Raw genomic sequence first — 16244 nt, 5'->3', positions numbered from 1 at the left:
AGGAAGCGTCGTGGCGCCAAGAGTAGCGTGAACCTAAGGAGAAAAGCACGCGGCGGACGAGACTCTGCAGAGCAGTCTGGGAAGTGTAGTCCCGCTCGCTTAGCTGAAGATTCGCGGTGGGCGCCGCCGGGGTTCCGGGAGGAGGCCGAGCAGGCTTGGAAAGAGGTAGGTGCGTTGGGCCGCGCGGCCGCGGGCTGAGCTCCGGAGCAAATGGAGGGCTTCCGAGGCCTGCCGTGGCCCCCGGCCCCGCGAGGGGCTGCGGTGGGCCCGGAGCGGAGGGCCAGGTTGCCATGGAAACCCTCGCTGTGGGCCCGCGGGTGCCACTCTGCAGCTGGTCGCCCTCCCCGCTGTCGGGAGGTTGTCCCAGGGCCCTCCTTGGAGCGGGCTGAATGCGCAGTGGATTCGGGCGGCGGCCACCAGCTGCCCAAGTAGAACGGAGGCCCGGAGGAGGAGCCACGGCCTGCTTTTATTGCTGGTCTTCAGCCGAGTGTTTGTACCGGGGTCGGAGTGAGGCGATGCCTGTCAAGTGCACACGGGCACCTCTGCACGGCCTGGGTACCGCGGGGGCGGGGGGGGGGGGGCTGCGGCATCCGACAGGAGCAAGGCCAGGGCTTTGCCCCCTGTCGGGGGTGGAGATGCTTGAAGTTTGGGTGATTCTCGGGCCGGACGGAGGCCCCCCCCCCCCAAGGACAATTAGGATGATAATAATAATAATAATAGCTGGTGTTTATTGGGCGTTTACTAAATGCCAAGTTGTGTTCCAGGCACTTACACTGCCGTACCTCACTCAGTCTAGACAACAGAGGGCAGAACATGAGGAAACCAGCGTCCACTGTGAAGATGAAGCTAGTGTCCCAAAGGGTTGGCGTGTGGGATTAGAGCCCCTGCCCTCTGCCCTTGGGCCTCCTGAGCGAGCAGCTTTGCCTATCACTCGGTACTGCCTCCTAGTGGCGAGCTTTACAAAGTTTGCAGAAAAGTGAGGAACCTGTACGGCAGGGTTTTTTTTTTTTTTTTTCCTCCCCTACTCTCCCTTGGAACTTCGGCTTCCTCTACCATTTGTTTACATCGGACTTAAGAGAGTATCTGATTTATTTCTTTGATTTTACCTTTTTTTTTTTTAAAAAGGGAAGATTTTTATTTTTAAGTGATTCTACACCCAATGTGGGGCTCAAACTTAGAGCCCCCACATCAAGAGCCCCATCCATGCGCCACCAACTGAGCCAGCCAGGCGCCCCAAGATATTATCGGATTCAGTGTGCTAGTATTTTATGGTGAGAATATCGCCTGTTCTGTTCCAAGCTTCACAAAGGATACATTTTTTTCTTTCTATGCTTCCAGTCTGTAGCTACATCCAAGATGTAATGATAATTTATACCTGTACATACTTTTTAAATTAAGATTTTATTTATTTATTCATGAAGGATAAATTGAGAGAGAGGCAGAGACACAGGCAGAGGGAGAAGCAGGCTCCCTGCAAGGAGCCCGATGTGGGACTCGATCCTTGGACTCCAGGATCACACCCTGAGCCACGCAGGCGTCCCTAATTTTTTTTTTTTTAATAAGGAGGCTCCACACCCAATATGGGACTTGACCTCATGACCCTGAGATACTACTGACCAAGCCAGCCTGGCACCCCTATAGCTGCATGTACTTTATTTATTTATTTATTTATTTATTTATTTTTAAAGATTTATTTATTCATGATAAATATTCAAACGCAGAGAGAGAGGCAGAGACACAGGCAGAGGGAGAAGCAGGCTCCATGCAGGAAGCCCGACATGGGACTCAACCCCTGGTCTCCAGGCTCACACCCTGGGCTGAAGGCGGCGCTAAACTGCTGAGCCACCAAGGCTGCCCTGCATGTACTTTAAAGGAGCTTTCTTTGACATCATTCTCATCTAATCCTCACCCCTGTGACCTATGTATAATTTTTATGGCAGGCTGACATCTATTAACCAAACTAAAAAGCTTCAACTGCATTTATAAAATAGAGGTAATTTTGCCAGCATTCACAGGGTTTCTGTATTCAAGTAAAAAATGTAAAGAATGGGAATGGAAAAGTGTAGCACAGTGTTCCAAGTGTTCACTTTAAATTGTACATTTTAGGGACACCTGGGTGGCTTAGCAGTTGAGCATCTGCCTTCAGCTCAGGCCATGATCCCAGGGTTTGGGATTGAGTCCCGCATCAGGCTCCTTGTCGGGAGCCTGCTTCTTCCTCTGCCTATGTCTCTGTTTCTCTCTCTGTGCCTCTCATGAATAAATAAATAAAATCTTAAAAAATATTGTACACTTTATTTTTTAAGATTTTATTTATTTTTTAGAGAGAGAGCGTGGGCACGAGCATGAGCAGAGGAGAGGGGCAGAAGACGAAGCAGCCTCTCCACTGAGCCAGGAGCCAGATGTGGGACTTGATCCCAGGACTCCTGGATCAGGACCTGAGCCAAAGGCAGACCCTTAACCAACTGAGCCAGCCAAGCGCCCCTCAAGTGGTCACTTTATTTGGGTTTCTCAGTTTATTCAACAACACATGTACTGACTGATTATTACAGATACACTCTGCTTGATGCTGTGGAGAATATAAAGATGATGCCTTTAACAGGTTTTAAATTGACTTGGGGAGTGTCATTGTCCCTAAAAATTTTTTTTTGTTAGCATAAGCATTACCTTGAGTTTTCAGACTCAGGAATGTTCTCTTGAGCCTCTTTGTGTCTTGTTCCCTCTCTCTTACTCCCCTTTCTCTGCCTGCCCTCATAAGTCAGCTAAGAGATTTCCTCCAGGAAGCCTTCCTTGTCCCTGTCTACCCTGCACTCCACCCAGACTGGATTGGGTGCCTGTGTGATGCCATTGCATTATCTTCCATCAGAGTTCTTACTAGAGTATGTTGCAATTTTCTATTTATGTGTTTGTTTTCCCCACAGGCTGACTATGACTTTTAACTCTGGAGCTGAAGCACAAAAAGTGTTTGTTTAATGAATGACCTATCCATTTAGAACCTGTTTAGACCCTGAGGATAACCCTGTGAATTGGTGAGTTATAGGGAGTTTGCATGAGATTTAATAAGCTGATTTTAGTATTCAGGAGTGATCAAAAACCTCTCACAGTTCTCATGCAGAGCTGATCAAATTTAATGGCTTATATACTTTTCCAGTAATTATACAGACTTAAGATGTGATCTTTTAACTTTATTCTCTGAGCCAGAATATTTCACTGAATGTGACTGGAGTATCAGATTAAAGTGATTGTTGCCTAGAATTCTCTTTTATAGGCAGCTTGCTCTTCTTTTTCTTGAAGACTGGGTTTTTTTTTTTTTTTTTTGGAATTGCAGAGTTATGGATCTCCATAACTCTCCATGATCATGTAATAATCATCTATCTAATGACTTCGAAATCTATGTGTGAACCCAAATGAGTCTTTTCTATGATCATTCATTTAGCATGGATGGTGACAAATTGATCTTGTATTTATAGCTGAGATTTATCCCCTCCAGGTTTTTCTCCTGTGCTGTTTCTAACAGCTGATAGTTCACTGGGTCTGGCCTGTAGTGTTGATCACAGTATGCTGCGGCGAAAACCAACCCGCCTAGAACTAAAGCTTGATGACATTGAGGAGTTTGAGAGCATTCGAAAGGATCTGGAGGTAAGAGCACAACTTTTAAAACCTTAGGGATATTTAAAACAGTAACTTTAACTTTTGAACTCCAGACTCAGGTTTTATTTGAAACCTCTATTTGGATGCTTGACAGGCATCTCAAACTTAATGTGTCAGTTTCCTGGCTTGCTGTAATAAATTACCACAAATTTGGTGGTTTAAAATAACAGAAATTTATTCCTTTACCATTCTGTAAGCCAGAAATCTGAAATCAGTATCACTGGTCCTAAATCAAGCCATCTCAACCATATTCCCTCCAGAGGCTCTAGAGGAGAATCCATTCCTTGACTCTTTCAGCTTCTGGTGGCCACTGGGATTCCTTGATTTATGGCCGCATGGTTCCAATCTCTGTATCTGTGATCACATTGCTTTCTCCTGTTGTGCTATGAAATCTCCCTTTGCCTTCTCTTAGGCATATGATGGCGTTTAGGGCCCACCCAGGTGTTCCAGGATAATGTCTCCATCTCCGGATCCTTACCACATCTGCAAAGACCCTTTTCCATATAAGGCAACATTTACAGGTTGAGGGATTAAGACCTGGGAGCTTTGGGAGTCACTATTCAGCCTCCTGCACTTATATTGTTAAAACAAACAAAAAAAACCCCGCTTGATTTCTTCCTCAAGCTGGTTTCAGCTCAGTGTTCCCTATGTCAGTATCTCTGTAGATCCACAAGCCAGAAACCTAGGAGTCACTCTTGATTTCTCCCTTTTCTCATCCTTTGGATTTACTCTAGTCCACGTAATGGTCACTTCTTTCTCCAATCTCAGTTTTGTCCTTAGTGGTTTCCTACTTTCATTTTTGTCTTGGTAATCCGTTCTCCATCAGGTTTTTAGACTGATCTTTAAAATGTTCAGATCATGTCATTCCCCTGCTTAAAATTCGTTTCCTGTACTTGGAATACAATCTCAATTCCTTATGGCTGACAAAATTTTGTATGTTTTGGCTTCTCAGGTTTCAGTTCCTGCCATTCTTTGCCTTGGCCTCTGTACCCTGGGCACACTGGGTTTTTCATTTCCTTGAACATGGCGAGTTGTTTATCACTCATGGCCTTTGCACATGTTATTTTCCTCTCCTCTTGTATTCATGTTTGTTTAAATGTTACTTCTTGGGGATCCCTGGGTGGCTCAGCAGTTTAGTGCCTGCCTTCAGGCTAGGGTGTGATCCTGGAGTCCCAGGATCGAGTCCCATGTTGGGCTCCTTGCATGGAGCTTGCTTCTCCCTCTGCCAGTGTCTCTGCCTCTCTCTCTCTGTATGTCTCTCATTAATAAATAAATAAAATCTTAAAAAAAATTAATGTTACTTTTTCAGTCTAAGAGGCTGCTTCTGACCCTATCCACATTAGGGGTGTCATTCCCATTCATGCTGTCACCATCTCTTTAGGGTCTCTCAAAGCACTTTCTTCTTTTTTTAAAAGTAATGTCTTCGCCCACTGTCTTTGAGTGGGGCTCAAATTCACAACCCCAAGGTTAAGAGTTGTATGCTCTACTGACTGAGCTACCCGGGTACCCCAAAGCACTTATCCTTTGATTTTACAGTATTTATTATAACTTAACAATAATTTGTTTATTTTAAGAGCACTTACATTAAGATCCTTGATTGTAGAAAACATGTCTGTCTGCTTCACTGTTGAGTTCCCAGCATCTGGTATCATGGTACGAGCTCATATGTACTTTTTTTTAAAAGACTTTTTATTTATGTATTAAGAGAGTGCACTTGTGCACAAGTAGGGGGCAGGGCAGAGGGTGAGGGAGGAGCAGACCTCCCAGTGAGTGTGGAGCCCGATGTAGGGCCCAATTCCAGGACCCTGGGATCATGACCTGAGCTGAAGGCAGATGTTTAACAGACTAGCTACCCAGGTGCCCCATCAATATGTATTTTTAAGTGTAGCTTACCACACAGTATTAAATGATGTCCCCTAATAAAACTTAAATTCTTCAGTTGCCCTGAGAATAAAGTCCAGATTCCTTAGGAAGGCATACAAGGTCCATTGTGTCTCATTTCTCCACTTTATCTTCCACCTTAAGTTATCTTTAACTTTAATCTTAGTGCCTCTGCATACTTGGTTCCCTTCTCCTGAAATGTCCTTTCAGTATGGTTTAAACTTCAGCTGTAATGAGTCTCATAAAATGTTGGCATACTGAACTTTGACTCTGCAGAATCAGCTCACTATTGAGCTAGTCTTTCTACTGAAGGCAGTTATCCAGTGGGTTTGACCTGCTGCAGAGCAACTTAGGGAGGGACAGTTTTGCCGTAAACTAAAATAAAATGAAACCAGTAGAAACTGGTATTTCATTTGTTACTGAAATTAGTTTAATTATATTTTGATGACTCTGGATTCTGAAACAGTCAGCAGTTATTCATGGTGGGAAGCCTTTTAAATTATTTTTCATTCCATTTGGACATTCTCAGTTTCTCATGGCTTATGAAATGATAATATCCTTTGCCTTTTAACCTGTTTTCACTAAGCTGTCATAATGTTACTTATTGGTAGTGTAGACTAACTAGAGAGTAACTCAGGTCATTTTACATACATAGACACACACATATATATAAAGTAATGCCTTGTTTGGTTCAGTATGATACTGTGACATTGGCATTCCAATGCTGAGTTCATTAGTAAGTGGTGAAGAATGGTAGCGTTTCCAGTGGTTAGAGTAGTCGAGCCATCCTTGTAAGGAATGCTGGATAAAACATTTGTTCACTCTCTCAGAGAACATTATTATTTAATAACTTTATAGTCAGATAGTTGTAGTTATGGGATAAGTGTTAATACCTCTTTCTGAAAATGATTAAACTGAGGGGCACCTGGCTGGCTCAGTTGGTGGATTGTGTGACTCTTGATCTCGGAGTTGTGAGTTCAAGCCCCACGTTGGATGAGGACATTATTTAAAAATAAAATCTTGAAAAAAAGAGGGCAGCCCCAGTGGCTCAGTGGTTTAGTGCCGCCTTCAGCCCAGGGCCTGATCCTGGAGACCTGATCGAGTCCCACGTCGAGCTCCCTGCATGGGGCCTGCTTCTCCTTCTGCCTGTGTCTCTGACACTCTCTCTCTCTCTCTCTGTCTCATTAATAAATGAATAAAATCTTAAAAAAAAATACTCAAGAAATCTTAAAAAAAAAAAAAAGGAGAATGACCAAACTGAGATATTGACTTGGTGAATTCTGCAATCACTTGTAATTTAAGAGCCAAACCTTTTTAAAAAAAAAAGATTTAATTAATTTCTTTATTTGAGAGAATGCGTGAGCAGAGGGAGGAGTAGAGAAAGAATCTCAAGCAGACTGCTAAGCATAGAGCCCCACATAGGGCTGGATCTCACAACCATGAGATCATGACCTGAGCCAAAACGAAGAGTCAAATGGTTAACGGACTCAGCCACCCAGGTGCCCCAAGAGCCAAACCTTTTATTTTTTTAAATTTTTTTAAAGATTTATTTATTTATTTTAGAGAGAATACACGCATGAGTGTGAGAGTGCAGGGAGGAGCAGAGAGAGAGAGAGCTCAGACTCCCTGCTTGAGCGTGGAGTGTGACACAGGATTTGATCTCATGACTCTGAGATCATGACCTGAGCTGAAATCAAGAGGTGGATGTTCAACCAATTGAGCCATCCAGACACCCCAAGAGCCAAACCTGAAAACAAAACCTCAAAACTCAGTCCTTTTGATAAGATAGTATAAAACCTTATATTCCTGTTTTTACATTTAATCTCATAGTTGTCAATGAGAAACACCCTTCTTGGGGTGCCTGGCTGGTACAATTGGTAGAGCTTGTAACTTTTGATCTTGAGGTTGTAGGTTTAAGCACCGTGTTGGGTGTAGAGATTACTTAAAAATAAATCTTAAAAAGAAAAAAAAATGCTTTTCTTTCCCCCTTGTCTGCCAACTTACTTTTTTTTAGTTTTGTTGAGAAATAACTGACATACACTAAGTTAAGGCACAACGCACGATGGTATGATTTACATATATTGTGAACTGATGGCCACAGTAGGTTCAGGTAACATCCATCTTATATATTATTTATCTTTCTAATCGCAGCTTCCTGCTCTGAAGCTTTGCCATAACATACCCAACTCCTCACGTCTTCTTTCAGTTTCTTTGGCAGTGTGGACTTTCCTGTGTCGTAGCTATGATCACTCTGTGTTGCCATTGTCTATTTTCCTATTTCCCTGTTAGGCTGTGACATCTGGGAGGGTAGGGGTTGTCTCTTTTCTCACTGTGTCCTTGTATCCCCCTTGTACTGCTATTATCCATTTCAACCTAGGATTTTATTTCAATTTAGGATTTCAGCTTACTGTTCTGAAGGCCCTAATCCCAGCTTTTACCCTATGCCTAGTGCATGGTAGGTGCCAAATAATTGTTTGCTAATGGAAAGAACATTGCCTTAATCCTAAGACTTTTATACTTTCAGACCCGTAAGAAGCAAAAGGAAGAAGTGGATGTCGTAGGAATCAGTGATGGAGAAGGTGCCATTGGGCTCAGCAGTGACCCCAAGAGCCGGGAACAAATGATTAATGATCGAATTGGTTATAAACCCCAACCCAAGCCCAATAATCGTTCATCTCAATTTGGAAGTTTCGAATTTTAGAGGCAGATTATCTTGCATGCCAGAACCCTGGGATGGAGTAAAATGATGGCAGAAGTATAAACAAGATTTAGAGAATTGAGTGCTTGCAGTGAAGCAGAATGTTTTACCTCCTGCAGAGAAATATTTCTGCATGAGATTACTGATGCTTAACTTTTGCTCTGAGTGGAAATCCCCTCATTTGTCTCTGAAAAATTTGACTGTATAAAACTTGTCTGATTTTTGTTTTTAAAAATAAATATATTTTTGGAAAAGCGTGTGACACCCTTAATAAATTATAATAATAGCACTGTTGACCCCCAGATTTTAAAAGGTAATTGCTACAAGAAGTAACATCATTCTTTTAAACCTTTATTGAGAGACTTGAAGCATAGAACACTTCCAGTTGATCCCTGTCACTGACTTTCATTCAGCTCAACTATTCAGCAAGTATTAGTTGAGTGCCTGTAATGTGGCAGGTACTATTCTAGGTGGTTAGTAACATCAGTGAACAAAATCAAAGATCCCTGCCTTTGTGGAGATTAGATTCTAGTGATTTTGTGTAAATGTGATCAAGCTATGGGTTTCCAGAATCTATTTACAGGATGGCTTTGTAGCTAGTCTGAGTGTAATTTTGGGGGGACAGAGAGTGGAGGGAAAACAATAATTGGAATGCTCCTAACAGAATTACCATCATTCCAATTTTCCTTCCTTTTCCAACTTGCCCTAAGAATTTTTCACACGCAGCCAATCTGAGAGGGTAATTTAGAGTCCTGTTCAGGGCACCTCGCTGGCTCAGTCAGAGGAGCATGCGACTCAAGATCTCAGGGTCATGAGTTCAAGCTCCATGTTGGGTGTAGAGATTACTTTAAAAAAAAAAGTTGTTGTTTTTTAAAGATTTATTTATTTGAGAGTAGAGTGGGCAAGAACATCCATAGAGGGAGGGAACAGAGGGAGAGGAAGAAGCAGGCTCCCCAATGCGGAGCTCAATCCCAGGACCCCAGTATCATGACCTGAGCTGAAGGCAGATGCTCAACCAACCGAGCCACACGGGCACCCTCAAAAAGAAAAAGAAAAAAATTATATCCTGTTGTCTTTACCATTTAATTCAACTACAGGGAACTGCCGACTGTGATAGAAAAAAACCTGGAATCATCAGTTCTAAAGATACCTCTTAGCAAGATTTTATCCAATCTTTCTAGGGGTAGTTTAAGGCTGGGTATGAAGAATGTGGGAGAGGGGCACCTGGGTGGCTTTGTTGGTGAAGTGTGACTTCTGCTCAGGTCATGATCTTGGAGTCCTGGGATCCAGCCCTGTGCCTGGGAAGTCTCCCTTTCCTTCTGCTCCTCACCCTGCTTGTGCTCACTCTCTGAAATGGGTAAATAAAATCTTAAAAAACAAAAAAGTGGGAAAGGCAGGAATAGAAGAGGATACATGGTTTCTCTTTCAACCATTCTTATAAAACCTTTATTCTTCCAGTTTGATCTAGGACCTTCAATTCTGTTCCCTTATAGCCTTAAAGACACAGCAAGAGTCAGGCTCCTGATAGGAAATCAGAGTTACATCACCTTGCAGCCTGCAAAGGCCAATATGGAAAGGCAACCCCCCCCCCCCCCCCCCCCCAGGAAACAAGCCTCTGCCTTATGCTCTGTCACTGGCTTCTCAGCACGAATAGGTACAGAAGCATGAAAACATTGTGCCTCCTGAATTTTCCTTGCCCCCTGAACAGCCAACACTCAGAGGGCTCCATATGGGAGGCACTGAACTGAGTGCTTTATGCAGGTTATCTCACTTATTTATTATTTTTTTAAAGATCTTATTTGCAGGCTCCAGGCAGGACCCTGACGTGGGACTCGATCCCGGATCCCCGGGATCACAACCTGGGCCAAAGGTGGCGCTAAACCGCTGAGCCACCCAGGCTGCCCCTCTCACTTAATCTTTAATTCCTATGAGGAGAATACTAGATCTTAATTTTACAAAAGGTGAAGCTAATGCTCAGCTATTAAGGAGCTGAGATTTGAACCCAAACACACTGATTTCTGAACCTTTATTTATTTATTTATTTATTTATTTATTTAAAGATTTTATTTATCTATTTATGAGACAGAGAGGTAGAAGCAGAAGCAGGCTCCTTGCAGGGAGCTCAACGTGGGACTCGATCCCCAGAACCCGTATCCTGCCCTGAGCCGAAGGCAGATGCTCAACCACTGAGCCACCCGTGTTCCCTGAACCTGTATTTCTAAACTTTATTGCTACACTGCTTTCTTAGTTTCACTGTGCTGGGTCTGGAGGGTGGGGTTCTTGGGTGGAGTGAGAGGATGATGTTTCAATTCTCAAAATTTTATCTTAAGCTATTTTATTTTATTATAAAGAATGAGACATTTACCAGATTAGACAAGGGCTTACTGCAGCTATAAATCCTATTAGACACAACTGAAATGACATGCATTGGTTCTGTTATTCCTTAGGTCCTAGAGTTCATTTCTAGAAGATGGTAAAGTGCTTGTGAATAATATACTCATCCAAAAGAGCTTACCTTGTGAATAATAAACTCATCCAAAAGAGCTTACCTTTCATTTCCTGGGAGCTGGAGTAAAAAATAATCAAAAAGTTACTATGATTTCATTGCTTATTATATGGTAGGTGCTTTATATATATTGCTCCTAAATTGAAAATGGCACTATTCTTGCCTTTTTATTTTTAAATATTTATTTATTTTTCTTATTATTGCCTTGTTTTAAGTGAGAACACTATGGACAGGGATTATTAAAATCACTTGGTTGGGATCCCTGGGTGGCGCAGTGGGTTAGTGCCTGCCTTTGGCCCAGGGTGTGATCCTGGAGACCTGGAATCGAATCCCACATCGGGCTCTCGGTGCATGGAGCCTGCTTCTCCCTCTGCCTATGTCTCTGCCTCTCTCTCTCTCTCTCTCTGTGACTATCATAAATAAATAAAAATTTTAAAAAATAAAATCACTTGGTTAAGGTTACTTATATTTTTTAAAAAATATTTATTTTTAATAATAAATTATTTATTTACTCATGAGAGACAGAGAGGCAGAGACATAGGCAGAGGGAGAACCAAGCTCCCTGTGGGGAGCCCGATGGGGGACTCCATCCCAGGACCCCAGGATCATGACCTGAGCCGAAGGCAGATGCTCAACCACTCAAGCCATCCAGGTTCTCCAGGTTACACTTCTATTAAGTGGTGTGGAGCCAGGATTCAAACCCAGATATGCTGGACTCTAGTCTCTGCTCATCATACTACATACACTATGGAGAAGCCTAGGAATGGTGCTAGATGTTAAGACCAATGCCCATCTCCAGGGCTGGCAGGGAAGATCCCTAGAGGTCTAACTCGCCCTCTTGCCTGATAGCATAAACACAGAAGGGATTATGATACGATGCATATCAGGAATCTTTGGCATACTGAGATATTTGCAGCTTCATGAAGACCCTGACTCCTGTGTGAAAGGTCATGTAGATATTGACAGTGCTAACTTGTCATTTTATTTTAATTCATTTTTTGGGGGGGGGTGCAAAAGGGTGGTTTTATTAAAGTATAGGCACAGGACCCATGGGCAGAAAGAGCTGCCGCTTGTCATTTTATTTTTATATTTTTAAAAGATTTATTTATTTTATTGAAAGAGAGTGAGCAGAAAGAGAGGGGAAGAGGGAGAGGGAGAATCTTCAAGCAGACTCCCAGCTGAGCATGAAGCCCCACATGGGGCTTGATCCACACCCCTTATCATGACCTGAGCTGAAACTAAAAGTTGGGCGTTTGACAGACTGAGCCACCCAAGGTGCCCCAAGCTTGTCATTTTAAGTAGAGTGAGATGGAAACATAAAGCGATCTGGCCATAAAAGTCTGACATCTTAAAAACTGATGGTAATGGGATCCCTGGGTGGCGCAGCGGTTTGGTGCCTGCCTTTGGCCCAGGGCGCGATCCTGGAGACCTGGGATTGAATCCCACGTTGGGCTCCCTGCATGGAGCCTGCTTCTCCCTCTGCCTGTGTCTCTGCTTCCCTCACTCTCTCTCTCTGTGTGACTATCATAAATAAAAAAAAAAAAAAAAAAAAAAAAAACTGATGGTAATGCCAATGGAGAGACTACTTATTCTGATATCCCTCTGGATGGTAGAAAGACGTGCATAGAATCACAAAATCAAAATATTTATTTTGTTCCTTTACATATGACACTGTTAAAACATTCCTACTACAGCAATACTGCTCTCCAGGAGCTTACAATCTAAAACGGTCAACATTAATTGTAGACTCAGTGATTAAGGCATTATATCAAATGCAGACTTTGTATCTTTAGATTTATCTTCGGAAAGAAGCAGCTGGAGAGAGCAGGATCAAAATTAAATGACATGAACATGTAACCCCTGCCTCCTTCCCTTCCAGCTCCTTAAAAGAAACCCTTTGTGGCTAGAGCCCAAGCCCAGAGCCTCACAGTCTGAAACAGAGTTCCAGACAGCTCTACCATAGAAGTAGTGAAGAAACCTTAATTTCTAATTCCCTGGTAGACACAGAGGGTTCCCTGTTTGTGGGCAACAAGAGGCTGAGTGTTCCTCCAACAGAGACAGCACCTAAGATTCTGTAACTCTGTGGATGGTAATAGTAGGTAGCCCTTTACTCAGCCTTATAATAATTGCAGCAAGACAGTTTCTCCTCAAAGCATGCATCAGGTCTCTACCAAGTTTTACAACTTCTGGCTGGTATCTATATCCACTGCAATGTCCACTGCATCAGGAGGGTTAGGGGGATTTCATAAAGTACATACATGGGATTAAAGACTGAAAGGGAAAGGAAAGTGGATAAGGGGCCAAAGAAACGAGGATACAGACTTCTAAGAGGTGTGAACAAGGAAGGAGGACAAGAGAAATTTGGATTCAAAAGAACAAAGAAGTCAGACACTAAATCCCAAATCAGTAGGGATACAGAAATGAAAGTCAATGAGATCATTATATTATCACAATCCAAGAGCTCAAGAAAGATGGAATTTAAGCTTTAAAATTTTTCTCCTTCACTAGCTTCTTCCTTTGGCAACCTAATCTAAGAACTGCTGGAATTCAGGTTTTTCATGACACTCTACCTTGAATACCTGAACACCTATCCCAAACTGATGTTTCTCTGTAGAGTTTCAAATTCACAGCACTTTGTCTTAACTGGCCTTGATTATTCTTACCTTACTGATAAGGTCCTATTTCTGAAAGGGTATTTTATAGCAGCTCATGCCAAGATTTCTAGAGAGCACCAGGGTCACTATTAAACATTGAGTCTTATTTCTCATGGTTTTATTATTCCTTGGCTTCTGAGATAATAATAGGCTATTTACACCTTCATATTGGACTCTGTCACTAACTGTCATTCACTCCAATCATGATAAGTATCAGTACTCCAAGGGGTTGGAATGAGAGAAAAGCACAAAACTCTACACGTTGGTTCTTAGATTTAACCCTCGATCCAGTAAGCTCGTAACCTTCTCTTGGTTTAAAGCCACAGAAGTACACATTCCTTGCTCTCCAATATTTAACTGGCATCCACAGAGAAAGTACAAACTTCAAAACCACAACAGAGGCCAACAGAATAGAACAGTGTTTTGTCTCCTCTGCCCTGAGGCATGATTGGAGTCTAGCACCGAGGAGGGCAGGATTTAACAGACTAGCACAGGAAGAGACACTTCACACAGGTAGTCTGGACTTGGGGCAAGATTGTACTGTAAACTAAGAACCGAACAAGCATTAAAAATTCAATGTGATTCTTCACGGAGAAAAGAGGTTTTGGCCACATGTGATCCCTCGAAACCCCCAAGAATAACAAAGACAGTCATGTAGAGGATGAGGATCTGCTTGGTGTGGACATGGATGTTGAGGGTGGTGGAAAATCTGGTTATCAGCAGCAAACCATACCCTAAACCTCTCCAAAGAGAGGGTTGGGCTTTTGCCCTTCTGACCCATGACTGGCTGATCTTACACTACAGATCAAAGGTCCTTCTCAATCTTCAAGGTATTTCTAAGAAACTACAGGTCTTTAAAAATAAAGACTAGTGATTTTATACATACTGATAAAAGTTACTTTGGCTACAGCCCCTGGGCACGCATACACACAGCTAGAGCTGAATACACTGTGGAATGATTAAGTATTGACCAGCAGCATTTAGTACACGAGTTAAGCTTAGACATACCACCTACCAATCGTCAATTCAAATTCCTGTGCCCAATATCAGGTAGCTCACCCCACCAGGTGATACTTCCTTAGTTTAAAGGAGAGATTCTCAAAGTGTGGTCCCCTGACCATCAGCAGGAACATCACCTGGGAACTTGTTAGAAATGTCAATTTGGGGGGTCTGGGTTGAGGCTCAGAAACTAGTGTTCTAACACTAGTTTTAACAAGCCCTCTCCAGGTGATTCTGATGCAGGCTAAAGTTTGAAAACCACTGGTTTAGAGGCCACATGAAAACAACAACAAAACGATTCACACTCTTTTGCTTCATTCACCTGTGACAATGCAAGGTACCAAAAGTAAAATATCAATGGTTTTATTTGAAAATATCTATTTCTATTTTCTTAAATTGATTGTCATCTTTTTTTTCTTTGATTGACAAGTTCATTCTGATCAGAATGTTAAGTAGGAACACAAATTGATGAGTCAGCCACCCAAGAATGCACACCTCCCCAAGCTCCAGGCCCATAGTTAGTCTCAAACCACCCTTCTAAAAACCATGAAGATTTCAGTGTCATACATCACACCGAAAGGCACCATGTATTTCACACTCCTTGAATCCAAAGACTGGAACTCACTCTTTAATGTCAAGTTTGGGTTCTGGGTTTAGGTGGGCAAGAACTTCCTTCAGCTGCCATTATCCTAGCTAAAGTGACTCTCTTTCCATCACCAACCCAAGAAAAACCCACCAAATTCACATACTGTCTGTTAACCAAGTAAAAACAGAAGACTAATAAAGGAAGCAGGTGATCAAGTCATTGAACAAAAAGCTACCTGGCTTGGACAAGAACATAGAATTTGGATCTAGGATGAGCAGGGGGGAGAGGACATCTTCTGAGGGACTCTCATCTCTTTAGAAAAAAAAGGGAGGTTATCACTTTAGATCACAGACTGTAGGCTAAACCTCTGCTGAGCAGGAGGAGGGGTGTGTGTGTGTGTGTGTGTGTGTGTGTGTGTAGGGAGCTACAGAGCAAGAAGGGAAGATTGGAGTAGGAATCCTGTCTTTCAGTCTTGAACTGCTTCCTGCTTCCCACTGCAATCGACAAGGCCGCACCATGGAGTTGAACGTTAATGGCAGTGCTCTGTGATGTCCACCACCACTGCTTTCTTCCAGCTGAACAGGAAGTATCCTGTGCCAGCCCCGGCTGCTACGGCAATGCAGAGGTACCCGTTGTAGGTCATGAAGATGAGCATGAGGAAGTAGCTGATGACCACCTGGATGATATGCAGCACTGTCTGCAGGAGGTGAGGAAAGCTCAGCATCTGTTGCCTGGAGAGCAGACAGGGACACAATAATCAGGGACCCTCGGGGTGTTCGGGCAGCACTGCAGATCACGAGCCCAGCTGGGACTGGACTCCCCCGCAGCCATCCGAGCAACTCATGGTTACTTGTGCATACGTACGTTGTTTATGGTCCCTGGAGATGAAACATGGTAGGGCTGCCAGGGTAATCCGCATTGGCCAGATATGGTTACAGGTCAGCAGGAGGAACCCTCTTTGGGAGGAGAGGAGACGGAGGAGGACTAATCCTCTGACTTACCTCGGGCTAGGCTCCTAAGAGGAAAGCCCCAAACCCTCCCATACTTATTTGAACATTTTCAGGCTTCCCAATATCGCAATGTTCACATTCTAAAGAACAGAAACAGATAAATGGAGGGTTGGGTGGTATGGTACAAAGTGCTTAACTAGGATCAGGAGGCTTGGCTAGCCCCTCTGTCGCTCACGGTCCTGTCACCTTGGGTGAGTCACAACATGTTTGGGCCTCAATAAGCTCAGCAGTTATAATGGGAATAAATAACCGGTGGTTACCT

At 43.1% G+C, this 16244-nt stretch overlaps 2 protein-coding genes across 4 annotated transcripts in view; one reads left to right on the top strand and one right to left on the bottom strand.

The window, feature by feature from the left end:
• The first annotated feature begins 5 nt into the window (after positions 1-5).
• On the top strand, positions 6-8481 carry CDC26 (cell division cycle 26). Of its 2 annotated transcripts, none has more exons than XM_077912972.1 (4): positions 6-165; positions 2919-3026; positions 3488-3636; positions 8054-8481. In XM_077912972.1, the coding sequence occupies exons 3-4, from the start codon at positions 3556-3558 to the stop codon at positions 8228-8230; spliced, it is 258 nt and encodes an 85-aa protein (XP_077769098.1). In that variant the 5' UTR covers positions 6-165; positions 2919-3026; positions 3488-3555; the 3' UTR covers positions 8231-8481. The 2 variants fall into 2 exon arrangements, with proteins under 2 accessions (XP_077769098.1, XP_077769100.1); XM_077912974.1 differs by lacking the exon at positions 6-165 and adding an exon at positions 372-555.
• A 3876-nt stretch (positions 8482-12357) lies between these two features.
• The window catches only part of SLC31A1 (solute carrier family 31 member 1), a 38492-nt gene continuing 34605 nt past the window's right edge, over positions 12358-16244 (bottom strand). For both annotated transcript variants that reach the window (XM_077912965.1, XM_077912964.1), the window contains one exon: positions 12358-15703. In XM_077912965.1, the coding sequence (XP_077769091.1) occupies positions 15502-15703 (202 nt within the window). In that variant the 3' untranslated portion in view covers positions 12358-15501. The remainder of the gene's footprint in view (positions 15704-16244) is intronic.

Source organism: Canis aureus, chromosome 10, assembly GCF_053574225.1.
Source record: "Canis aureus isolate CA01 chromosome 10, VMU_Caureus_v.1.0, whole genome shotgun sequence".
In the NCBI taxonomy this organism is placed as follows: Eukaryota; Metazoa; Chordata; class Mammalia; order Carnivora; family Canidae; genus Canis; species Canis aureus.
This window is presented reverse-complemented; position numbering and strand designations above follow the sequence as displayed.

What these genes read in the sequence shown, in the direction of transcription:
- CDC26 (XM_077912972.1), top strand. Translation starts at nt 3,556, where the DNA reads ATGCTGCGGCGAAAACCAACCCGCCTAGAACTAAAGCTTGATGACATT. An exon ending in GCATTCGAAAGGATCTGGAG is followed by an intron (nt 3,637 to 8,053) that starts GTAAGAGCACAA and finishes TTATACTTTCAG; the next exon opens with ACCCGTAAGAAGCAAAAGGA.